General features: G+C 37.1%; 2 protein-coding genes across 2 annotated transcripts in view; both read left to right on the forward strand.

Moving 5' to 3' along the window:
* chchd4b (coiled-coil-helix-coiled-coil-helix domain containing 4b) overlaps window positions 1-26,483 on the forward strand; it is a 616,826-nt gene that overhangs the window by 415,337 nt on the left and 175,006 nt on the right. The window lies entirely within an intron of this gene.
* The window catches only part of scn8ab (sodium channel, voltage gated, type VIII, alpha subunit b), a 62,926-nt gene continuing 37,034 nt past the window's right edge, over window positions 592-26,483 (forward strand). Inside the window, exons 1-11 of the mRNA XM_079840504.1 lie at window positions 592-736; window positions 6,079-6,416; window positions 13,951-14,081; window positions 14,585-14,665; window positions 16,138-16,266; window positions 18,831-18,922; window positions 22,411-22,626; window positions 22,813-22,876; window positions 23,063-23,204; window positions 23,992-24,198; window positions 24,327-24,602. Coding sequence (XP_079696630.1) covers window positions 6,135-6,416; window positions 13,951-14,081; window positions 14,585-14,665; window positions 16,138-16,266; window positions 18,831-18,922; window positions 22,411-22,626; window positions 22,813-22,876; window positions 23,063-23,204; window positions 23,992-24,198; window positions 24,327-24,602 — 1,620 coding nt within the window. The 5' untranslated portion in view covers window positions 592-736; window positions 6,079-6,134. The remainder of the gene's footprint in view (window positions 737-6,078; window positions 6,417-13,950; window positions 14,082-14,584; window positions 14,666-16,137; window positions 16,267-18,830; window positions 18,923-22,410; window positions 22,627-22,812; window positions 22,877-23,062; window positions 23,205-23,991; window positions 24,199-24,326; window positions 24,603-26,483) is intronic.

Raw genomic sequence — 26,483 nt, forward strand, 5'->3', positions numbered from 1 at the left:
TATATAGCACCAACTTTGGTGCTTCAGCGGTTCTTCACCGGTTCTTTGACTAAGGTGCTATATAGCACCTCTGAAGAACCACTGAAAATTGGTGCTATATAGCACTAAAAAAGGTTCCCCTATGATTACGAGCCAAGAACCATTTTTGGTGCCATACAGAACCTTTTTTTTTAGAGTGATAGTGGGTCATACTTAAGACAACACAATGGCTATGTTTACGCAACTAGCCCCTGAACTTTTTTTCTAATTTTGAAAAAAAGAAAAAAAAAGAAATTAAAATAGTACATACTGTGCAGAGTATAGGTATGCCATTCAATTCTTGTATTCTTTAAATAAAATGAATCGTAAATAAATAACAGTCCTTATATGACTATGTGAATTCCATTTGAACAATTAATTTGAAGACAATTTGACAATTGTTGAGACAGAAACTAGGAGATCAGATGAATTTCACGGAGAAGTGATAAATTAGAATCGCATCATTGTGATTGATATTCCCTTTTAGCGCTGTTTCGCTTACGTTGCAGCGTTCCCTCCGTCAGTACGGAAGTCGGAAGTAGGGTACTTGTAGACGCTCCCTAACAATTTGCTGAGAGTCATCAATTATGCAGGCTAGCCGTACGCACTGGGAAGGAAGATAGCGGCAACAATATGGCGACATCCGCAGTTTCTCCTGGGTCTTTTAAACATCCTTAGGCACGCAAGATCTACATGGATCGCTCTTAATGCGGAACAAGTAAGTAGACTTTCTCTTGTCTACAGCGCAAGTGTGGTGGTTTTTTTCAGGTGTTTATAGCCCGTTCTGAGCGTGTCTCATACCTGGACTCATCTGCCGCAGAGCGGTCTCTCGCGCTCAGCATCTTTTCTGCTCACAGATGTGGATTGGCTTGCTGCAGGAAACACAGGGAAACGCCAATTAACACGCCAGGCACCACTTAACAGCTTTAGTGCTGGTCAAACAGAGGCTATGCAGAGGGGCAAAGTCTGAGGTAAATGAGGGTGTTGGCCTGGCGCTGGAAACATAACATTAGTGTGTGTGTGTGTGTGTGTGTGTGTGTGTGTGTGTGTGTGTGTCTGTGTCGAAATGTAGAACATACGCATACCATGGGACAGGCAAGTAAGACCGCGGCAAACTTTATTGCATGGGAATATTGTGCGGACAGACTGACGCAAGACGCAGTGTTCAGCATTCAGGTGACATTTATGGCAGGGTTTTTCAACGTAACATGTCAAAATCACTAATGTGGCAGTTTTTTGTCCCCCTGCGCCTGCATTCCCCCTCCCTTCGAGTCACCCTCGCCATACTTCATTGGGCTGGACTCTATAGATTCGGTGCGTTTCCGTTTTTACCGTTAAAACCAGCGACTACCACCCTCGTTTTCTCTCTCACTCCTCCCTAAAGCGTTAGCGGCATGATGTGCCCGACCGTTTGCGCGGTTGCGGGTTAAATCACAGAGAGGACGGTCTGACTGCACGGGTGTGGTGCTGGAGCGGACAAGGGTCCCAAATGTTCTTGAAGTGCTCCGATGAAAATGAAATCGGAACCTAGACTCTAGGCGTGTAAAACATTGCAGGCACGACTGTCTGAGACGTCAGTGGCTTTGAGATTTAGATGTTTCACAGATTGATTCGCTGGCTCGTGCCTTCGCACAAGCTCACTTTAGCTCCACTGCAGTATTTCAGTCGAGAGAGTGGGGCCCACGCGTGGACGTCCAGATGCCATAATTACCGCAAACAAACTTGGGCACACTGATCTGTCTGTAAATCCCATAACATGTAGAGCCTTCAGACGCGCAAAGCTCGTTAGGAGGAGAAATTGCATAATACGGGTGTGAGGGGCCAACAGGGGCGGAAGTATGAATCGATGCTTTGTAAATTATATTTCCTTTGAAATGACGAAGACCTTTCCCCTGAATAAGCTGCATGTTAGGCGTGTTCCCTACTTTTGGCGTAACACCAAACATATATATAAAAAATGTAAAATATGAGGTGCAGTTAGTCAAGCAAGGAAATATCTGTGTTTATGTGTGTTGAAATATAAAAGAGAGAGTTATAGTCCGATTATAAGGCTTTTATTCTCCACACGGGATAGGCCGGCGAGCTTCGTCCTCGTGACAGCTGCTGCTCCCCTCCCCTCGATGTACAGTGCCAGAGGCCGAACATTCACTTTCCATATCGTTTAGTTAAAGACATCAAATACGGAAAAGTCGCTTTGGTCGGGATGTTTCGTCGTGGCTTGAGGCAGCATCTGTTATTCCCCCCCCATCACCTAAGCTAGAGGACAAGCGTGAGCTCGCGCTGAGCGGTGCTGAACGGACAGCGCCGCCAAGAACCTGCATTCGACGGCATCCAGAAGGCAGTGGATTAGCGTCGGCTTCCTAAACACAGACGACACTTATCCTTGCCTGATAAGGAATACCTTTGCGATGGAACCGGAACGTACATTTTACCGGATATGAGAGTAGGCAATGACTTGAAGGCACGTAAGTAGCCTATAACCTGTCGAATGGCATCGGTTATTTTGGTTTTTACGTGTAGGTGTTTAACTTGGGGGCAATCTGAAAGTGGAGGGCGTATCATTAAACAGCATCATTTTTCTGTAACCAGTACTGGCAAAACACCGTAGCTAGTCTATAGGGAAGAAAATGCATGAGTTTGTTAAGGTCATTGTGTCTATTGTCAGGGCCTGTCTATCTGATGTATCACCTTGAGCTGAGGCGTCTCTATACACTATCCCAGGAAGGAGACTTGGAGGTTGGACACAGCCAGTGTGTAACTTAAAACGCACGTCATTTTCATTTGTCTAAACTGTTCATTTAAAAAAAAAAAATAATGACTTGGTTGCTAATGCATCTATGGCAAGCTGTTTTAACAATTATCCATTAACTTGCATCTATTTTTATGTTTCTAATACTAGTTTATTAAAAACACTTTTTAAATTATGAGTGAGTGGTCCAATAGTGACTAGTATCTTATACAATTTTGCTATTAAATATTATACACTGGTAGTTATTGTATTGTTTCTTGTAAGTTTTACTTCCTAATGAATAGTAAAACTGGTACCAGCAATAATAGGAAAGAAGTAAACCGAGAACCAAGAAGTAGCAAATAAATAAGTACTGTCTTGTCTATAAATGAACAAGTATTAGTATATAATAAATACTGAATAATGAAAAAAAAATGCTACTCAGTTGGATTGCTTAATTTAAATTTAAAATAATGCTAGTTTAAATGAATAAATGTTAAAATGACTTGCCATATGTCTGTTGTCGATCAGGACGCCTTGTTTTTTAATGATAATAGTCGCCCATCATAAAGAGCAATGCCACGTGACCATGGGCACTTTACTATTGATTTGCCCAGTGCTGACTTAACTGAATCAGTTTTTGGTGTATAAATAATTAACAGACTGTGTCATTAAGAATATAGAGAACAGGGATTCAGCATTGGACATATAAAATAATCCCACAAAAAGACAAGTGATAAGACAACCATTGATGTGGGCTGTTAGGTTTCATATATTTGAAAGTGAATGTGAAGGAATGTGATATCTGTATGACACTGCATTGGTTGATTTCAGTCAGCACATCATACAGCACTTACATTAGTTAAGATATGCGGATGTGTGGAGATGATGGTCTGCAAACGTGCGGCTTCATGAATCAGTTAAAGAGGGAATTATGGCAGCAGTGTGCGTTTATACAAAGAGTTATCATTTTTTTCTTATTTTTGCTTGTCTAATTAACTTAGTACTAGAAAAGGTTACATGTACTAGAAAGGACCGTAAATGCAAGTCAGCTTTGCAGTATGCATGTAAAGGGACATTCTGGAAAAGGAATAGCCCAGTTTTGTGGAGCCTGAGGGACTAGGCTGGGACTGACTCTGCGACACACACCTGGAACACAGGAGAGTGTGACTAAGTACTACTTATGTCATTTGGAGATTTTCCTGCACATTTATGATAAATCTCTTTGAATTGGATTCTCCAACTAAGCTCCACGGGGGAAGTCAATTTGTTAACCTGCAATAGAACCGCTAAAGCAAGTTTAGTGGGCAAAAAAGTGTGACTACTTCACTCAAACAAAAGAGTTTTTAATGTACAACATTGTTTTTGCATATAATCAGCATATTAAAAAGATTTCTGAAAGATCATGTAACACTAGAGAATAGCTGCTGAAATTGACATCACAGGAATAAATAATAGTTTAAAATATATTTTTTTAAAAATTATTTCAAAAACATTAAAAAAACGGTGTTGAGATAGATCAGGGGTTTTCAATCTTTTAGATGCCATGGACCCCCAAATATGATCATCTTGGTGCGAGGGCCCCCCCATCCTAAAATTTAAAAGGCATCTGCGGTATATATTTTCATGTATAAAGTAATGATTTGAAAATTAATATGACAAACATGTTTAAAATTGTATTTAGAATTTTTTCTACTCACTACAGCTTATTACTGTGCTGTACAGTATATGTATTATTTATTGAATTTATTTTAATCAAACTATTTTAATCAATGTTTTATTTTAATTCAGTTTATTTGCTTAAGTTATTCCTATTTTTATTATTTATTTATTTTTACACTGTTATTCTTTAGACTTTTCAAAGGACCCCCAGCACTCATTTGCGTCCCCCTGGGGGTCCACGGATCCCAGTTTGAAAACCTCTGAAAGAGATTATATAGATAGATAGATAGATAGATAGATAGATAGATAGATAGATAGATAGATAGATAGATAGATAGATAGATAGATAGATAGATAGATAGATAGATAGATAGATAGATAGATAGATAGATTAATTTCAAAATATCGTCTATTAATAAGTCTGGTTAATATATTAGGTCCATCACTACTTAAAACATAAATGGCAAAGGGGCACAGTGCATTTTGTCATGTTTATCATCAATATTCTCTGTCCTAAAGCTTTTTTTATGACAGTCTTTATTGACAGAAATATATTGTGCCACAAAACGTTACAGTGTTGTTGTTGTTGTTTTTTTGGTATAATTTAGGAAGTTAAGTCTGGATCCTGTGCTGGAGATTCATTTTCAAGTCTCTAAAAGTCTGCACACACATACACAAATGCATCTTTACAATAGAAATGAAGTAAGATACAGTATCCGGTTAAATAGTTCCTGTAAGAACATAATACATCACAAATGTGACATGACAAGTATGACTTGACATTAATGTTGTCTTTGAATTTGTTAAGACTGCACTCTCTTGAGCAGCTAAACATCCTGCAAATGAGATTATGGACTAAATCAAACATTTGCGTGATGAGATAAAATCTTGCACAGAATTCTCAGTTTTATATTATCTGAGAAGAAAAAACACCACAGCCCGAAAGTGTTTAATCTGCATAGTGTGTCTAACGATTAACCTTTGTATTAAATTAGTAAAGTGGAGAGTTTGTGATGTATGATCGACAAACACCTGATTAAATGTGGAGATTTCTATCTGAACAACGACATTACATAATAAATCCAGAAGGGGCAGATTAAATATCTGAATTGATTGAATATTTCATGTTTTGTTGTTTGGAACAGGATTGATGACATCATGGACTGGAATATTAGTTAGATAATATAGGTCATCATGGAGGGTTGATAAGGGCAGTAATGCAGTTATGACCTTAGCCTCTAATGTACAGTCTCTCTTGTTCTCTCTCTCTCTCTTTCATGCACACACACATACAGGTTGAGCTTCCAGTGCTGCAGCGCATTTGGTATTATTCTGCTTGGTCATCTACTTCTTAATGGATGTAATGAATGTGTGTGTGTGTTTGTGTGTGTGAGTATAAGAGTGAGAAAAAGAGCAAGAGGGAGAGCTGAAAAAGAGGATGACCAATAACACAGGCCACCAAAGTCAATGGATTATTCGCACACACAGACACACACACACATGCTTGAAAAATAAAAATGTTTTACGTTTGTGTTGTTTGTGTGTGCTCATTTGCTTTGTTTAACTTTTACGACTTTTGAACTCTATTGAACTCTATCTGTTATTTTTCTTTCCTCGCTGTTCCCTTTCCGCATCTGTCTGGGTGCCTCCCTCTCCCCTCCTTTTCCTAGAGCTGGCTGTCCTGAATGGCTTCTAAATAAAGAGGACTCTGCTGCAGGATGACAATATGGCTGCGCAGCTGCTCGCACCTCCAGGCCCCGATAGCTTCAAGAAGTTCACCCCAGAGTCGTTGGCCAACATCGAGAAGCGCATCGCTGAGGAGAAGAAAAAGAAGCCTGTTAAGCCCAGATCTGACAGCAGTCACCGCGATGACGATGACGACAACAAACCGAAGCCCAACACTGACCTGGAAGCGGGGAAGAGCGTGCCCTTTATTTACGGGGACGTCCCTTCCTCGATGTTGGCTGTGCCCCTGGAGGATTTGGACCCCTACTATATGAACGAGAAGGTGAGTGAACTTTGAGCCCATATCATCCATGTTAAAACTCATCCTCCATGCAGGTACAGTTACCCTCATTATGGTGAATTAAGAAGTGTTCAGAACGCTTCGCTTTCCAGCATCTGGGAGAACAAGATTGATGGTAGGAAGGTTTGGAGATGAATCAATGAGAGTAATGTTAAATACTTTGTACATTTGGATGAATGAACAGATGAGATGATAACAAATAAGAATAATGATTTACACATTTACTAAACAAAACAACTAAAAATTTTGTTAGTAAAGATATTTGTTAAGTTTGATTTGTTGAAATTCAGATTTCTCCGCAAAAGGTGATTAACAGCTAACAGTAGTGTTGTAGTCAAGACCTGCTAATCCGAGACCAAAGTCGAGACCAAGACCAATGTGTGTTGAGACCAAGACAAGACCAAGACTTTGAGAGGTTGAGACCAAGACAAGACCAAGACCAAAACTTTGAGGGGTTGAGACCAAGACAAGACCAAGGCAGGGCAAGACCGAGTCGAGACCAGCACTCCTTAAATTCATAAAGATCTACATTACCGCCTGAGAAATAACTTTTAATCAATAAATATTATTAGAATACGACACTATATAGAGCTGTTAACAATCAAATGAAATTACCCAATTACATTAATGTCCACTTTTTTTTGAAAATAGGCTCATTTTCCAACTCCCCTAGAGTTAAACAGTTGAGTTTTACAGTTTTCGAATCCATTCAGCCGATCTGCCGGTCTGGCGGTAGCACTTTTAGCATAGCTTAGCATAGATAATTGAATCTGATTAGACCGTTAACATCTCGCTCAAAAAAGACTTTCGATATTTTTCCTATTTAAAACTTGACTCTTCTGTAGTTACATTGTGTACTAAGAACGACGGAAAATGAAAAGTTGTAATTTTCTAGGCCGATATGGCTAGGAACTATACTTTTTAAAAACGTTGTGCTGTCCCATGAGTGCAGCGGCGCAATGATATTATGCAGTGCCTGAAAATAGGCTTACTTCCGTCAACATAACCAACGTGATAACCTGCTTGCGACGGGCCTGCGTGCTGGGGACTATTTTCAGGCGCTGCGTAATATCATTGCGCCGCTGCACCCATGAGACAGCACAAAGTTCCTTGATTATTACGCAGGAATGAGAGTATAGTTCCTAGCCATATCGGCCTAGAAAATCAAAACTTTTTATTTTCTATCATTCTTAGTACACGATGTAACTACAGAAGAGACAAGTTTTAAATTGGAAAAATGTCGAAAGTATTTGGTCATTTTTGAGCGAGATGCTAACGGTCTAATCAGATTCAATGATCTATGCTAAGCTACGCTAAAAGTGCTAGCGCCAGACCCGGAGAAAAACATATTGCAAAAACAAGAATGGAGCAAAAACAAGAATGTAGCACTGACTGAAAATGAAACCAAAACACAGTGAAACTAAACAGAACCAAGTATAACCCTGACAACATGAAAATTCTTATATATAGACCCTTTAAATTCATATAAAATGTGTAAAAATCATAAAATAAAAAAGTAAAAATATTTCAATTTACATATCAGTTGTAACTAACCCACTTCTGAGCAATTCTTGGATGAGAGGAAATGGCATTCCATTTTTTACTTCCTTATTTTAAATGGAATGCATACTTCTTTACTAATGAACACTGCAGTGATCTGTTTGGTAAATTGTGATCTTCCAGTGTCAGAATGTACAATATGAATCTTTACAAATATTATTTGTATGTATGCATTTTTCCTATTCCATATCAACAGGCAGAGTGGGAATTGATGAGTATGCTTATTTTATAGTTTTTTTCTTTCTTTTTCTTTTTTTTTTTTACTGTAGGTGATGTTGGTGGAGTGACAGAATGGAGAGCTCTTTAAGAATAGCAGTAATGAGGTGGAGAATTAGGTGTGAATCAGGGCTGTACAATATAGAGTAAAAATTATATTTCAATATTTTTCAGTTTTTCGACTGTACGACACTTTGATATTTATGTATTTACTATGAGATGGCTTGAATAAAAAACAATACAATTTAATCAAAAATAATCAGACCAATAATTCACTAAATAATTTTTACATACACCAATTTAAAAATACAAGTTAATAAATAGCAAAAATGTACATAGTATATTTTTTACTAAAACATTGTAATACACGCAAAATTCCACATTTTTGACAGGTGATGCAAACAAATCTTTGAATGTTTGTTTAATTTGAACCAGAGCATTTACAATTGCTGGAAAATATGTGAAATATATGAATACATGTGTGATTCATTATAAATAATTAATTAGAAATAATAAATAATTAGAAAAAAATCCCCAGCAGGTGTGTGTCTGTTCTCCTTATGTTTACTTTTTTTTTAGCGACTTCTTAAATGACCCTCAAACTTAGTATAGTCTGTGTATGTGCCTGGGTAAAGGAGCGGTGCAACCACATCAGCACCTCCTTGTTGGCACACTAGAGGTGTGTGTTACATAACTTAGCACAGTGTAGCATCTGTTATATAGTGGGAGTTGAGGAGATTTTTTAAGAGCGAAAATTAGTAGAGGAAACCGAATTGGTCTTGTCTGCCTTTTCATCATCTGTTGTACACTTTACCTATATCCACCTCCCATTAACAGAGATAATGTGCATGTTCCATCCATATTACGTTCCCTTTTTTCGTCCCTCCCTCCTCTCCCTCTTGGCAGTGGTATGTTTTTGTGTTAGGGGGTTATAACTGCAGCAGCTGTGGTACACTCATGCATTGTGGGGAAGGGTTAAAGTGAATAAAGAGACGAGAGGAATGCTAGGAAGAAGTGCAGAGTTGCAGTTCTACTGGTCCCTTGAGAAGTGGGGTGAAAGAGCCATTCAGAATGTAATGGGCGTATAAACCTACAGGAAGCCCTGTAGTCACATGTGTTTGTTTGTATGAGGGGAGATATTTCAGGTATTAATAGATAGCTACTTTAATGGATGATTTATGTCTTTGATGAGGGATTATGTCTTGTTTGAATCACGTTTTGTATTTTTTATTTTATAGATAAGGAGTTACTTTTATTATTTGTATCAATGATCAAAGATCAAAGATCAATGATACATTTTTTTATACCATATTTTGTATCTGTATTATTAAAGGGTTAGTTCACCCAAAAATGAAAATTATGTCATTAATTACTCACCCTCATGTCGTTCGACACCCGTAAGACCTCCGTTCATATTCGGAACACAAATGAAGATATTTTTGTTGAAAGCTGATGGCTGAGAAAGGCTTCAGATAGGCCTCTATTGGCATTCAGTACATTTACACTCCCAAGACGCATAAAAGGCACTTAAAACGTCGTTACAAAGTCCATCTCACCACAGTGACTCTACAATAATTTTATGATGTGACGACAATAGTTTTTGTGCGCAAAAAAAAATCAAAATAACACCTTTATCCAACTTGTTATTGTCTTCCGTGTGTGCCTCCACGACGCATGCGCGAGAATATGACGTAGATCCGGCGTTCGGACACATGACCCAGAAGCAATTTGTTTACGAGCAGAGGAAGACGCGCGTATCTAAGCTGTTGAATTCTACATTGATCGTGCTTTAGGTCTCGGCGTAGTTCTCAAAATCGGGCTAAAGTGTGCATTTCATGGATTCCCGAACCCCGGCGCTACGTCATATTCTCGCGCATGCGTCGTGGAGGCATACACGGAAGACAATAACAAGTTGGATAAAGGTGTTATTTTGATTTTTTTTTTGCGCACAAAAACTATTGTCGTCGCATCGTAAAATTATTGTAGAGCCACTGTGGTGAGATGGACTTTGTAACAACGTTTTAAGTGCCTTTTATGGGTCTTGGGAGTGTAAATGTACTGAATGCCAATGGAGGCCTATCTGAAGCCTTTCTCAGCCATCAGCTTTCAACAAAAATATCTTCATTTGTGTTCCGAATATGAACGGAGGTCTTACGGGTGTCGAACGACATGAGGGTGAGTAATTAATGACAGAATTTTCATTTTTGGGTGAACTAACCCTTTAAGGCCCGTTCGCACCAAGAACAATAACTTTAAAGATAACTATATTAGCGTCCACACTAGTGGGCGATATCGTTCTGTTAATTTTAAGCGCGTGCTTGTCTGCCGCTTTAAATGCCTGAGTTTGTTACAGCAGGAGGGATTCTGATTAGCTGTCAATGTCAATCACCTGGAAAAAATTCGTTCTGAAAGGGATTCTTACGATATTGTTTCTCTATGCTATTATCGTTATAGCTGTGGTGTGAACTCTGCTATTCATTAATATTGAGAACGATTATTAGAACTATAGTTCTAATATAGCAACTATTTATAGTTATTTTGTTTTAAATTTTATTTTAGATAAGTAAATAGTTTAATTGATTGTTTATTATTACTATGATTAGTGATTTATATTTTGTTTATACCATATTTTGTATCTATTTAATTTATTTATTTTTATTTTAGATAAGTAAATTATCTAATTGTTTATTATTACTATGATTAGTGATTATATATGTTTTGCTCTATTTTATGTTATTTTATTAATTTTTTTTTAGATAAGTAAATAGTTTAATTGATTGTTTATTATTACTATGATTAGTGATTTATATTTAGTTTATACCATATTTTGTATCTATTTTATTTATTTATTTTTATTTTAGATAAGTCAATTATCTTATTGTTTATTATTACTATGATTAGTGATTATATATTTTTTTGCTCTATTTTATTTTATTTTATTTTATGAATCCTTTTTTTTAGATAAGTAAATAGTTTAATTGATTATTTATTATTACTATGATTAGTGATTTATATTTTGTTTATACCATATTTTGTATCTATTTTATTTATTTATTTTTATTTTAGATAAGTCAATTATCTTATTGTTTATTATTACTATGATTAGTGATTATATTTTGTTTATTCCATATTTTGTATCTATTTTATTTTATCTTTTTTATCTTTTTATCTTTACCTTGTTCCTTTTCTTCTTCTTCTTCTTGATTTCTTGTATTTCTTTATTAACTGCCTTATTTGGCAATACTGAGAATGATATAAATTATACCATTACGACTTTATTCACTCTCTAGATAGATAGATAGTTCTTGGTGTATCTTGAAAGATGTAAATAAAGATTGAGAAATGTCGGTTAGCATTTGGAATGGGGTGTTGGTCAATTGAGTCCTTACAGTAAGTGCATTCAGTGACGTCGAGTAGATCGGATGTACTTGGAGTTAAGTGCAACAGTGATGCTATATCCAGTTTTTCCACTATTGAACCCCCCCTTCTCCCTCTCTCCCTCCTTCATCCACCTCCCCCGCAGCAGTTCCCTCAGCTCTTGTCCACATCTTCATGTCTCTCTGGCTCTCTTCTCTGTAGATGATGAAATTTTCAGTAGCTTTGCAGCATATCACTTAGGCTGTCAGAAGGAAAGACCAATAGGCTGCATTGTGTGTGTGCAGGTGTTGACACAAGGGTGTGATCACATGTACGTGATCTTTGAGCTTCGTGTTTTCGTAGCATGTTTCAGTTTTGCTCATATGCATATGTCTCTGGCCTTTTGTAGACACAAGGACAAAGGGTTGAAGTCACAGTTGGCACTATACTAGTGATATGATCATGGATTATTTGGATAGAACTGTTGAGGTTATGAATGTGTTGCTGGATAGTTAGACACCCACTGTGAAATTAACACTGTGATAAACATGCTCATAAATATGAAGATTTAGAAAAGATTAGAAAATGTCTGTTGGATTTTTAGGCCAGGATACTGAGAGCTACATCTATGTCCTCGGCGAAGAGTGCAGCATTGTGAGAGTGGGAGCTCCCGCCAGCGGAGGAAGCCCACAGTCTGTCGCAGTGTGTGTGTATGCGCGTGTGAGAGAGAGACTCTGGGGAAACCAGTGCTCAGTATTCAGTAACACATGGAGCCTTCTGGGCGGTTCACAGCTTTTGCTAGTGTGACAGTCTTTGGGATCCTGTGCCTCAAAATGACAGCTGTCTTCAGAAGGACGACACAGCGTTTTCTGTCTGACATACGCTATCTTTTAAATGATGATTTTGCTAAGCAGTACTTTTGTTAAGTAGTATTTGACATGATTAAATGGACAGACAAACACACAGACAAATACAGTGAATAAAAGATGGATAAATAGAGAGAGATAGGGACATTCTTGAGGTGAGGGCGCTCATTTTGTCCTCCTTTAAACAGCTGCCAATTTTTAATCTAATTAGATTTCTGGAAGATTCTCATCCACTTCGTCTTGTGTGTGTGTGTGTGTGTGTGTGTGTGTGTGTGTGTGTGTGTGTGTGTGTGTGTGTGTGTGTGTGTGTGTGGTTCAGGTATACCCTACATTATAAGCACAAAATGTCCCCACAAAGATGGCAGTACCCAACATTTTTTGGTCCCAATAAAACAGCTTATAAATCATACTTTGTGGTGTTTTTTGAAAATCTAAAAATGCTGAAAGTTTTCTGTGATGGGTAGGTCTAAGGGATAGAATATACATTTTGTTCATTATAAGAATCATTATGTCTATGGAATATATAGACATAAAATATGGAAAACGTGTGTGTGAATGTGACTGTAGTGGTGTTTTGTGTGACAATAAAAAGACTATTCTATGTGTGTATAACAGGGTTAAAGAAATATTGTCTTAATTAGTATTTTGTCATGTTTTCTAGTCAAAAATATCTAAACATCCTTAAAACAGTAATTTATTTAAAGAAAAACTGCATAAGATGTTAAGACTTTTCTAATAATATCTACTGCATAAGATGTTAAGACTTTTCTAATAATATCTCTCATTAAGTTTATTTTTCTTACCCCATTATAAAAAAATAATAAGAAAATATTAATAAAATATATATATATATGTAAAAAAAACAAATGTACTTGTTTGATATTAAGTCTATATATGTGCGTGTGCACTTGGAATGACCTGGATTCATGTGGTTTCAGTGATGAGGATTTGGATGAAGGTTCTCTCTCTTTTTCCTTACATGTAGGATCAAAGGAGCTTTGCAGGGCTTTTGACCCACCTTCCTTTCTTCCTTCCCTCCCCCTCCCTCTCTCTTTTCCCTGTCCCACACACACACACAATCTGGAGTCAGCACTTCTGCTTCTGATGGATCGCAGTGTTAGCGGTTAGCATTAGCGTTAGTATTACAGTCTGAGTTCCTGTAAGAGGTCCATCTCTTTGCCAGAGCTCACTGCAGTAGTTTTAGCTCCATTTGCGTACATAAATCCGTATTTGGGTTTTAATATGCTTGATTTAGAAATGGCCTTTGACATGAATGTGATTTTTATTGTAATTTAGCTTTTGAGAAAATGTTAATGTGTGTAGACATTTAGCTCATTTATTTTGAATGCAGCTGTAATGTTTGGGTAAAGTCAAAGTTATTGTCATGTTAACCTGTCATATCTGTTGTTTATTGCAATTTCTCATCTTGGCCATTTTTTGTGAATGACTGTGCTGTCTCACCCTAAAGACTAATATATCTTCCTCTCTTTTTCTCCCCTTCCTCTTTTTCTCCGCAGACCTTTATAGTTCTTAACAGAGGAAAAACTATCTTCCGTTTCAGTGCCACGCCCTCATTATATATCATTAGTCCTTTTAACCTATTCAGGCGAATAGCAATTAAAATTTTGATACACTCATATCCTTTTCAGTGCTCCAGATGATTGTCCATGTTATTATGATTGTGCGTTCTAATCTGTGCTTAGTCTGTGTCTAAGATTTGCATATCATGCTTAATTGGAATTATATGTTTCATCAGTATATTCTGTATCACAGTACGTGGTTTTAACTATTTCACTTAAAGGTTTAGTTCACCCAAAAATGAAAATTCTGTCAGTATTTTTGGGCGAACTGTCCCTTTAAATGTTACTTAGAAAAAGAGTCCTGAATAGAAGTTAACTGTGCTGATGCAGATGGTGATTTTAAAGGCCATTAATCTTATGGAAGCTAACAACATTGTACTTCCTCTTGGAAAGTAGTTCCTGCCTATGCCTTCAACCAACAATTGACCTCTGACTGCAGAGTTTGCTACATAATATTAAGAAATTATTCTGATTTTGTATTGATGTCTCTTTTTCCATCATAGTTTTGATATCTAATCAATATTTATGAAATCACCTCAGGATTTCCTTAACTACTTCTTACACTTTTCAGCATGATCATCATGTGTACAATTTTGACAAATTGTGTCTTCATGACATTCAGCAATCCTCCAGAATGGTCCAAACAAGTAGAGTAAGTATTCTATTCTATTCTATTCTATTCTATTCTATTCTATTCTATTCTATTCTATTCTATTCTATTCTATTCTATTCTATTCTATTCTATTCTATTCTATTCTATTCTATTCTATTCTATTCTATTCTATTCTATTCTATTCTATTAATATATCTATTATATATTATCTATTAATAGATATCTATTAAAATATGATTTTGATGTGATGTCTTACTGTTGACATTGCTGGATTATTAAAAATATCATTGATGTTTTTGAAAAAGAAACATCTAAAAGGAATATGCCTGTCTCAAATAACCCAGTCATAGTCAATAATGTTGTGCATTGCCGTTTGAGCTGACGCTGAAGAGTTAATGAACACCAGTAAACTGAAGCGCTTTGCTAGCTCTTTGGATGCCCTCTTCCCATAACAACAGCGCTGAAACAAGGGCAACTAAAGCACAACGAATTTGCAACATTCTATTACAATAATGTTCTCATTATAATGTTATGTATATGGCAGATAGGCGCTAAACATATTGCACTTTACTGTATTTTCATGATCAAAGTGATTCCAGGCATCACTGCACACTTTCAAATGAATAGTTTTCACTTTATCTCACTTTATTACAGTCTGGACTGCATGCTGTTCTAACGCTAATCAGACCTCAGGCACTGCCCAAAATGCCCCAATCAGAAAAAAATAAATATGTTTTTTAAAGTCACAGAGATCATAGTTTCAATCGAAGCTGTCACATCCGAGTACTGGAGTACTCGTGCACATCCCTATTCTATTCTATTCTATTCTATTCTATTCTATTCTATTCTATTCTATTCTATTCTATTCTATTCTATTCTATTCTATTCTATTCTATTCTATTCTGCAAATGTTCCTCATGAAATGTGACTGTAATATCATTTGTGATTCATGCACAGAGATTTAATAATAACAGTGTTATAGCAAAAAAACGGTTGAAGTTCAAAGATCATACATTTAAACTCTGAACCAGCCACCGCTTCAGTCTTACTGCTTGAAAAGCAGGGCTTAAATTGTTAGCCGAGTGACAGGCTAATGGCTGGCTAGGAGGGAGAAAATGCTGAAGACAGTGTGAGCTCCACTTGGAAATTTGGCCAGTCCTAAAAATTGCTGGGTCTATTTTTGGGGTAACTGGGGGTGATGGATTTTGTGGGAGTTCTTATCCAATGTTAAGCTCGGTCCCAAAACCTAGTGAGCTGCCTATAAGAACAGCATTATAGGACATCTTCTTAATTATACTGCCTCCTCCTAAGACACTAAAAGCTTAAATTCAAGGCAGCATCGCATATGCCCTCTGTGCTGTAGCCAATGCCATAATGCATTGCGACGTGCAGTAAAAAAAATGGAGATATTAATTATATACAAACTTATATTTCATTAATTAATGAAAAAAACAAAAACAATCTAAGCATGCAGTTTATTTATATGCATTCCTTTTATTGCACTCTGTCAGATACACCTTCACGGGAATCTACACTTTTGAGTCACTCACAAAAATTGTGGCTCGAGGTTTCTGTATAGATGGCTTCACCTTCCTCAGAGACCCCTGGAACTGGCTGGATTTCATGGTCATCTCTATGGCGTAAGTATAATCCTTTTGTAATTCAAACAGTAATGAAACATTTTGATAATGTTGCACTTAAAATCTGTTTTTGCATGCAATGATTACAGTTGCATAACACTCTTGTGTGCAGCATAGACTTTTAGACTATAGTGGAGCTTCAGTTGGTCCCAACTTTGCATTCAAGGAGTATATGGTGAAATTAATTATTTAGAAAAAAAATTAAAAATAACAGCTGTAGCGTTCCATCCGTTTAGTCTTTGGAGCTAATTAAAATTTTTGGAGCTTTCTCACCTTATATACACGTCCCAAAAAGGCAAGCTTCTCCACTGATTCTAGAGCAGTTTTAGACCAACTTACAGACCAACTTAAAAGTCTAAAAGTTAACGATAACATGCAAATTATTTATTCTATTGAACTGTTTACTTGTTTCTTTGAGCATTAAGAAGCATAAACATTAAGAAGAAAACATAGTTTTGCACAGTAGACGTGTGGGTACATTTTGAAATTGAATGATTAATCAATACCATGACCTCCATTTAGGTTAGAATGACTTTTGAGCCTTGATGTCATGCTTGCACAAAAGAGTGTGTTTGTGTGTGTGTGTGGTCGTATGTGAGAGAGACAGAGGCTCTTGTGTCCTGCCTCTCATAGGTGATACATGGGAGTTAAGTGCTTAAAGATGACAATGTCTGTGTTCATACCTCTGTGTATGTGTGTACATATATACTATATCATAACTCTCTTTCTGAACTTTAATTCGTCTGTTCATCTCCTTCTCTGCATTCATCCATTTCTCTGGAGGGCAGCCATTTTCATCTTATAAAGACAACTGTTGCCCATAAAAAGTGAAATTCTCAAATTGAGAATGTGGTGAAATAGCTACATTTAAACAAGCTCTTTTTCCTTGGAATGTTGGGAGAGAATGTGTTTGTTTTCCAGATATAAAATGTATGTCATGAATTCTATATGATGTTGTTAGAATCAGTTTGCCAATACTATTCTTCATATTTCATTGCTTTTACTTTGACTGTGAAGAAATGTTCCGGGTTCAATAGAAGTTAAGCTGTATGGACAGTATCTGTGACATGCTGTCAGTTACCACAGAAAATACGTCAGTTTGTGAAAACATAGGAAAACGGTGTATAGAGTAATGGTATTACAAGTCTATGGGCAAGACATTACACTGGAATAAATGCCACACGTTTTAAATCCTTACTCTGGGATCACATTGTGTCGAAATTACTGTAATTACGAGATAGCAACTCTGAGATTGTAATTGGAGTTGTTCAAGTCCTTGTCTTCAGAAATAATTGGTTTCTATTATGGCAATGCTCATAATGCCATGGATCCATGTGTGGCGTTACAAATAGTTTAATCATTATGTTAATCCACCTCTATATGGAATAATTAAGATTTTTTTTCTGTTTTTAAAAGAAGTCTCTTGTGCCGACCAAGGTTGCATTTATTTGATCAAAATACAGTAAAAACAGTAGTAATATTGTGAAATATTATTATTATAATTTAATTGAACCATTTTATATTTCAATATATTTTAAAATGTAATGTATTCCTGTGATGGCAAAGCTGAATTTTATCTTCAGTGTTACATGTACTCTCACCCAGACTTTTGAATGGTACTGTGTCTTGGTTTCGACACAAATTTTAGGCAGCAAAACCTGTTTTCGTTGATTCATTGATGATAATAATAAATGTTCAAATCAGTATAATAGAATCATTTCTGAAGGATCATGTGACAGAAGACTGGAGTAATGATGCTGAAAAATCAGCTTCGCCATCACAAGAATAAATTACATTAAATTAAAATAGAAAGCAGTTATTTCGAACTGTAACAATATTTCACAAAATGTTACTATTTTAAACAATATTTTTTTTATCAAATAAATGCAGCCTCAAAAAGAGGCTTCTTTCAAAAATCTTAAAAATGTATTCAATTTATTTTTGCATGACAAATCAAGTGAGAGATCTTTCGGAGTTTCTGAGCTGCGGTTGCAAGTTCAACGGAAATGTGAATGTTTTTTATTCTAGTCTGAAACGTACAGTAATTCTGAGATGGAACATGGAACCTGGAACATTGTTTTTATGTGATGTGATATTTTTACTATACTTAATTAATTGTGAATCATCATCTTCCCTCACTGCTTTTTCATCCTGTATCTCTCCTCTTCTCCTCTCCATCCTCTCACTCTCTTCTCTCTCTGGTAACTTTGTTGCGATCCATTCTGCAGGTATATTACAGAGTTTGTAAACCTAGGCAATGTGTCAGCTCTGCGCACATTCAGGGTGCTGAGGGCTTTGAAAACTGTTGCCGTGATCCCAGGTAAGTCCAGCATCAATCAGGGCCAACAGAGGGCGCCGCTCGCTGTCTCTCTTTTCACACTCCTGTCTCTTCCTTCCTCCTCCGCTCGTTTCTCTCTCTTCTCCCGTTAGACAGGCTTTGCGTGATGTCTTCCTCCCAGTTCAGTGGTGGTGCTGGTGGTAGTGGTGTGCCGTACGTGTTGTGGTGTTGTGTGTGTGTGTTGTGTCATGGTGTTTGTTCTGTGTGTGATCCTCCCTTGTTGCAGATATGTAACAGAGTTTGTGGACCTCGGGAATGTGTCAGCCCTGAGAACCTTCAGGGTTCTACGAGCTCTCAAAACTATTTCTGTCATACCAGGTGAGAACGCGTTTAAACACGAAGGCTGAGCTGCTTCCCACGCCGATGCAAACTATTATTATTACCAGTATTACTACTACTGTTATTATTTTTCATAGTTTTTTTTTTTTACTTGACTTGCTGTACTTTTTCAAGAGGATGCTGCAGGAAGAATTCTTTCATTTATGTTCAATTTATGTTTTAATACCCAAACGATCAAAAATGGTAGCGATACATTTTTGATAGGCTTTGCAGTCTGTAGTCAAATCAGTGATGGCAGAAAAATCACATGCCCCTCCAGTAATCCGGGAATAAATGGTTTTATTTATCAAAAACTGAATTTATGTCAACAGTGACGTGTTGTAAACAACAGCTGTTATGACGAATAGTTGCACACCAGAAATATGCATCTTGCCCCGCCAGAAAATCCATTTTAAGGTCCTAGCTGTGTTTTGGAACATGGTAACTGGTTTAGTTGGACTAACAGATGGTGGGGACCTAATTGACTACCTGGTATACCACCTTTCTTCAAGGGCTCTGCTGGTTAAAGTTGGTTTGTTGCTGGTCCAAGATGGCCGACCAGGGCTGCGTTTCCCAAAAAAGCGTTGTAAGCCTAAGTTGATCTTAGAACAATTGCCACCAATGGTCTCTGTGATCAACTTAGGCTTACGAAGCTTTTGGGAAACGCAGCCCAGATCAGTTTAAGAAACTTGGAGCAGTTAATGGCCAGTTTGGAAACCAGGTACCATGTTTCAAACCACTTTAAGCTTTTAACTGGATTTTCCAGTTGGGAGATCACATTTCCTATTATGCAGTTTACTCTAGTACACATATAGACACAGAATGCAGTTCTTATTACTCACCCAACCCATGTTAGAAAAAGAATAATTAACTGAAAAAAACTGAAGATTGATGCCCTATGTTCTATATTCAAAATGTCCAGCCTCAGAGTTTAACACATCGTAGGCCAGATGTCTTTTCTTTGTTGTGTCGAGTTTTAGTTACAGGACCCTAAGCACACAACATAAAACTCAACCTTATGATGACATCTTAAAGGCATAGCAACATTTATATGTGCATTCATTCTAGTCTGTCTTTTGATGAACATCTCATCAGAGTTTGTTCAAAAGAAGCTGATGTGATGTGTCATGAAGCGAAGGTTTATGGGTAGCGCACTCACTGAGACTGCCAAGCCTAGTTTGACACATTTCTGCTGCATGATGCTTTCGAAGACACCTGCTTTTTTTAGTTTGTCTTTCTTTTATTCTGTTTTTTGTATTTTTTAACAAGTGGCTTTCCTCAAATTTCTGCATCCTTTACACACATGTAGATTTATATCTTTTTTACCTAATTTTTTTGGTAAAATTACTGTTTTGTAACTCCCTCCCTATTCTTATTTTGAAGAACTCGGAGTGGAAAGTAAAACAGAGACATCAGAAGATGTAAGAAGAATTATTTGTATGCACGTATTGCTGCAGGAAGGCGAAAGATCAGGATTAGCTAAGTTAACTGACTAGTTTTCATTTGCAGACTTTTATGAAACACACACACACACACACACACACACACACACACACACACACACACACACACACACACACACACACACACACACACACACACACACACACACACACAATCACACTCAGCTACGTTAAACACACTCACATTGTTGTAGACCCCACATGTGAGTATTTAGATTAGAGAATGACTTCTTTATTAACCTGGTTTCTCTTAGCTAAGAGATTAGCTGAGAACTGAAGACGGGGTTACACATTCTCTGGAAAAGGATGATTGGTTGGTTAAACAGACATTGACACCATGGTGATAAAGCAAAGATGATGATGTTGCTGCCTTCAGCCTTGGCGTTTAAATGACCTGCATGCCCTTCCTCCCCTTGCCTGTCCTCTCCTCTTCCTCTCTCTGTGTTGGCTCTCTGCATACTGTTTGTATGGCGCCGCTCTCTTCAAGCAGTGTCCATTTTGCTGATATGTGTTGAATATTGTATGTGTGTTTAAAGAGTGTTCCTCTTGTCTCTTCAAGGTCCTACACAACCTGTCCTTAATAATGTGCTTATGAGAAAACTGTAAATGTGCACTTTTTGGAAATCTTTTTAGCATTAGCATCGACAGCATCCTGTTCATTATATTGGCTATACCATGCCATTTGAAAGCAATTGATGGCATTAAAGAGTGAATAAATGAAGGTATCGATATATATATACCAAACCTTTTACTAATGTGAGATTTGTAAGTTTGGTAAAAAGATTCCATAGACCCACCCTGAAGGAATGGCTGAGCCATATCTACAGCATAAACCAGAGTATCGTAACGACGGGCAACAACTACCCAGAATCCATAATTATTGTAATTCAAATGATAAATCAGTGTGTTATACATACATTCAAATGGTTAACTGATAGCAAAATGTAAGTATTTCTATTCATAAATACAGTTTGTGTGCATCTGCCCTGAGGAGATGGGAGACTCTTTAAACTGCCTGTTCAATGTAAATCATGGTTTTATATGAACAAACAACACAATTATTTCTTATGATATGTGTGTGTATGTGTGAAAGAAAGTTAAGGAAACCAAGTAGGTTATAGTGTTATTGCTTGTATATCTGATTATGGATGTGATGCTGAAGTAATTGTTTTTCTTATTCATATATGTTAACATACACCACTGCCGTTCAAAAATTTGGGGACAGTAAGATTTATTTTATTTTTTGGAAAGAATTTAAATGAGAAAGGAAAGACTTTATTCAGCAAGGATGCATTCAATTATCAGACTTTAATGCAAACGTTTTCTGCAAATGCTGTTCTTTTGAATTCATCAAAGAATCATGAAACGTAAAATGAATCACGGTTTCCTCAAAAATAAACATTGATGATAAGAATAAAATGTTTCTTGAGCACCAAATCAGCATATTAGAGTGATTCTTGAAGGGTCATGTGACACTGAAGACTGGAGAAATGGCTGCTGAAAATTCAGCTTTGTCATCATAGGAACAAATAACCTTTAAAAATATATTAAAATAGAAAACAGTTATGTAATAATATTTCACCATATTACTGTTTTGCTGCATTTTCATTAAATAGATGCAGCCTTGTTGACATTAGAGACTTCTTTCAAAAACTCTTACAGACCCCAAACTTTTGAAAGGAAGTGTATGTTAGATAAGTGAATGATTCTATCTATTAAATATTTTATTAGTGAAAACAGCATAAAATGTAAATTTATATTGTGGGACTTTACATCAAAAAGTATGACATGAAAGTGTGTGCAAGAATTTGTGTATTGTTTGTTCCAGTAACAGTATATAAGTGTAGAATATGTATTTTACATGTAAATATTCGGTGTGTGTGGTGTGTGTGTGTGTGTGCTCTCATAAGATTTTTAATGGTTAAATTAAATGTGTGTTCTTGCGCAGATATGAGCATTATCACATAAAAAAACATTTGTGGCAGACTGTATATTCCTTGTTGCGTTTGTCTCATCTTCTCACAGGGCTGAAAACCATTGTGGGTGCTCTGATCCAGTCAGTGAAGAAGCTGTCAGATGTGATGATTCTGACTGTGTTCTGTCTGAGTGTATTTGCCCTCATCGGTCTACAGCTGTTTATGGGTAATCTTCGGCAAAAGTGTGTCATCTGGCCATTCAACCAAACTGAATACGTCCAGTTCAATGGAACCTTTGACTTCGATGAATACATCATGAATGAAAGTAAGTAGGCAAAGCTCTGACTACTTGGGGTAGTTGCTCATAAAGTAGCGTCAGTCAGTGCTGCTCGTAGCTTTTTTATTTTTTTGCAATAAGTTTGATTGCCTCTACAGTACAGCGTCTACAAACACATTTCTGGTGGTTTTAGGCATGGTTTTCACGTTTTACAAGTATATCTTCTTGTTTCAGAAAACTTCTACTTCCTGCCAGGCTTGCCAGATGCGCTGCTATGTGGAAACAGCTCAGATTCAGGGTAAAGAGCAAACACACAACATACTACTACTAAATTAACAAAAATTGTTTAATGCTATTTAGATCTAAGTTGTAAAAATCGAAACATTTATTTCCAAATAATAGCACACTTGATGCACGTTAAGGTATGATCTGTTAAAGACAAAAGCACAAAAATATTTGTAATATAGTATGTATGTTTGTGTAGGCGGTGTCCGGAGGGCTATACTTGCATGAAGGCTGGACGCAACCCAAACTATGGCTACACTAGCTTTGACTCCTTTGGTTGGGCTTTTCTTGCTCTCTTCCGACTCATGACACAAGACTTCTGGGAGAATCTGTATCAGCTGGTGTGCATTCATTCTTTTCACTCTTGCTGTTTTTTAATTTACTGCTTCTGTTCCATATCACACCAGTTTATTATGATGAACTGGATGATTTTTCCTGTTATTTTTCTTACTTGACCTCACTATGTTGGATGTTTAAAATTGAAAATAGTGTCCAGATATCATCTTGGAAATCAAGAGTACATTTTTCAATCACATTTTGTGCAAAAAAGAGAGGGATAGTTCACTTTTAAATGAAAATTCTGTCATTATTTACTCACCCTCATGTCGTTCTAAATCTGTGTGACTTTCTTTCTTCTGCTGAACATAGAGATAAGATATTTTGAAGAATGTTGGTTGACTTACATTGTATGTTTTTATTTTTTTATATGGTACACAGAAGAAAGAAATGACATATCAGTGAGAGTAAATGATGACAGAATTTTCATTTTTGGGTGAGCTATCCTTCTTAACTCCTGTGAAATAATATGTCAAGATTAAGATGCTTGGCTGATATTACTTCCAATTATTGCTTGCTAGCAAGTTAGATGGTAACAAATTATTATTATTTTTTTTTTAAGAAATCTTGACACTTTTTCCCACTCCTAATTAAACCAAGGTAGTTGTGTCAGGTTTATTTAAGGTCTGCCCTCTGAGGTCGATGGCCAATCATAGTTTAGAAGTTTGGGGGGGCCAATCAGATTTTAGGGGTGGATCAGGTATTGCACACATTAAACATACTGCAGAAAGTAAACCATACTCAAACACATATTCAAACACAGTTATGGGAGCAATGTCTTCTTTCTCTTAGACTCTGCGAGCCGCGGGGAAGACGTACATGATCTTTTTCGTACTTGTGATCTTTGTGGGATCGTTCTACCTGGTGAATCTGATCCTGGCTGTGGTGGCCATGGCTTATGAAGAACAGAACCAGGCCACAATGGAGGAGGCGGAACAGAAGGAGGCTGAGTTCAAAGCTATGCTGGAACAGCTGAAGAAACAACAGGAGGATGCACAGGTACACACAAATACATGCATATAACAAGCTGAAATAGTACATTTCGTGATGTCTTCCCTGTGCTTTCTTGTTCTTTTTCCTTTCTCAATTTTCGTTCTCATTCCTGTCCATTTGTCCCTCATCACTAGGCCAATGCTATGGCAACCTCAGCAGGTACAGTATCTGAAGACGCCGTAGAGGACGATGGGGGAGGGCATCTGTCCCGCAGTTCCTCTGAGGTGTCCAAGCTGAGCTCTAAGAGTGCCAAGGAGCGAAGGAACAGAAAGAAAAAGTGGAAGAAAGAACAGGAGGAGAAGGGCGACAGCGAGAAGGTGGTCAAGTCAGAATCCGATGACGGCAGCAAGAGGAGCCGCTTCCGTTTCAGAGACAACAGGCTCGGGCGGAAAGCCTCGATCATGAACCAGGTGAGAGCTGGGTTATTTCCACAGAAGCCCACATAAACGCACAGTCTGCATGATATCATGTCTCATGTTAACTGTTATATGATACAGTATGTCTGGCTAGGCAATGATAGCTACAGTGAATTTCTTGAAGAGGAGATCATCATGATGTTCATTTAGACTTTGGATAAGTACACTAAGATGCTAATGGATATAAGAGGTGTTGTTCTTTGTTGTCATCATAAAGCTATTCTCTTTTTGTCATTTTAAGTAGACAATTTCAATTGTATATCAAGATTCAAGTAGATTCAAGATTCAGAAATTCATTTTTTGTGGTTTTTATTCCATGTCTGATAGCTATGAGTCCTTTTCAGTAGTGTACCCCTAAAAGATAGCTTTTAGCAGATATATGGGTATGTCCAATGGTGGAACAAGCTGTACTCCATGTAAAATTATTATTTTTAATTAGTATTATGCATGCAGCTTTTATAAGCTTATGATAAATTGTATTATATGGAATATTCATATTTTCTTTTAAAAACCACAGGACCATTTAAAAATGAACTAATTCAAACAAACAAATTGGTAAAACATTTCACTATTTACGGGGCCCAAAAGATGACATTTCTTTTAAAAGGTTAGTTCACCCAAAAATTCCGTCATTAATTACTCGCCCTCATGTCGGTCCAAACCCGTAAGACCTTTTAGGTCTTTCTGATGAAATCCGAGAGCTCTCTGACCCCTCCATAGACAGCGATATAATTAACACTTTCAAGGTCCAGAAAGTAAAAACATTGTTCAAATAGTCCACGTGACTCCAGTGGTTCAACCTTAATTTTATGAAGCGGCGAGTATACTTTTTGTGCGAAAAACAAAACAAACAAAAATAACAACTTTATTGAACAATTTCGTTCTAGCCTGTGTCAATTTCGCTTCGTTCTACATTGTAGCCTGTAGCTTTTTCGTTCTACGTTGTAAACAGTGCAGCGCTTTCGAGTTCTACGGCAGCCGGTGCTGTTCACGTGAGCACCACGACCATATGATGATGATGCTGCACTGTATTTACAATGTAAACTGTGTAGGAGACTGACACTGACGAAACTGACGAGACTGACGAAATTGTTGGATAAAGTTATTTTTGTTTGTTTTTGCACACAAAAAGTATTCTTGTCGCTTTATAAAATTAAGGTTGAACCACTTGAGTCACATGGACTATTTTAACTAGTTTTTACTACCTTCCTGGGCCTTGAAAGTGTTAATTATATCGCTGTCTATGGAGGGGTCAGAGAGCTCTAGGATTTCATCAAAAATATCTTAATTTGTGTTCCGAAGGTGAACGAAGGTCTTACGGGTGGGTAACGACATGAGGGTGAGAAATGAATGTCAGAATGTTCATTTTTGGGTGAACTAACCCTTTAAACATGCACAGCTATTCACAATGCACAACACTTATTTATTTAATTAGACATGTTATGTATCTTCGGGAAAAAAATAGACCAAACATATTCATCAGAAATGACTCATCTTGCACACTGGGGCTTTTGCATGTTTTATTCAATAAAATCCCTTCTAGAATAAGATCTCCTTCACCTTAATCATAAATACCACTTGCCATCAGCTAGCAGTAGCATGTAGCACATCACGATTTGTCAGTGTCTCTTGGGGAATTCGCCATGCATGTTTGTTTGATAGACCGTATTTTATTAGTAGCGTTAGTAATTAAAGCTTATCTCTACAACTGTGCTCTCTGATTGTACTGATGCGCCTCTTTTACATTGTGTTATGTTGCAATAGCAAACCGCTATAACCTCTGGTATTGGCTGTCACAACCCAGTTGAGCTCAGCCCAGCCCTTGATGCTACTGTTCTCTGCTCTGTGCAGTCGCTACCACTTTCAGCTGAGTCA

Source organism: Gobio gobio (genome assembly GCF_949357685.1).
Source record: "Gobio gobio genome assembly, chromosome: 17".
Taxonomy (NCBI): domain Eukaryota; kingdom Metazoa; phylum Chordata; class Actinopteri; order Cypriniformes; family Gobionidae; genus Gobio; species Gobio gobio.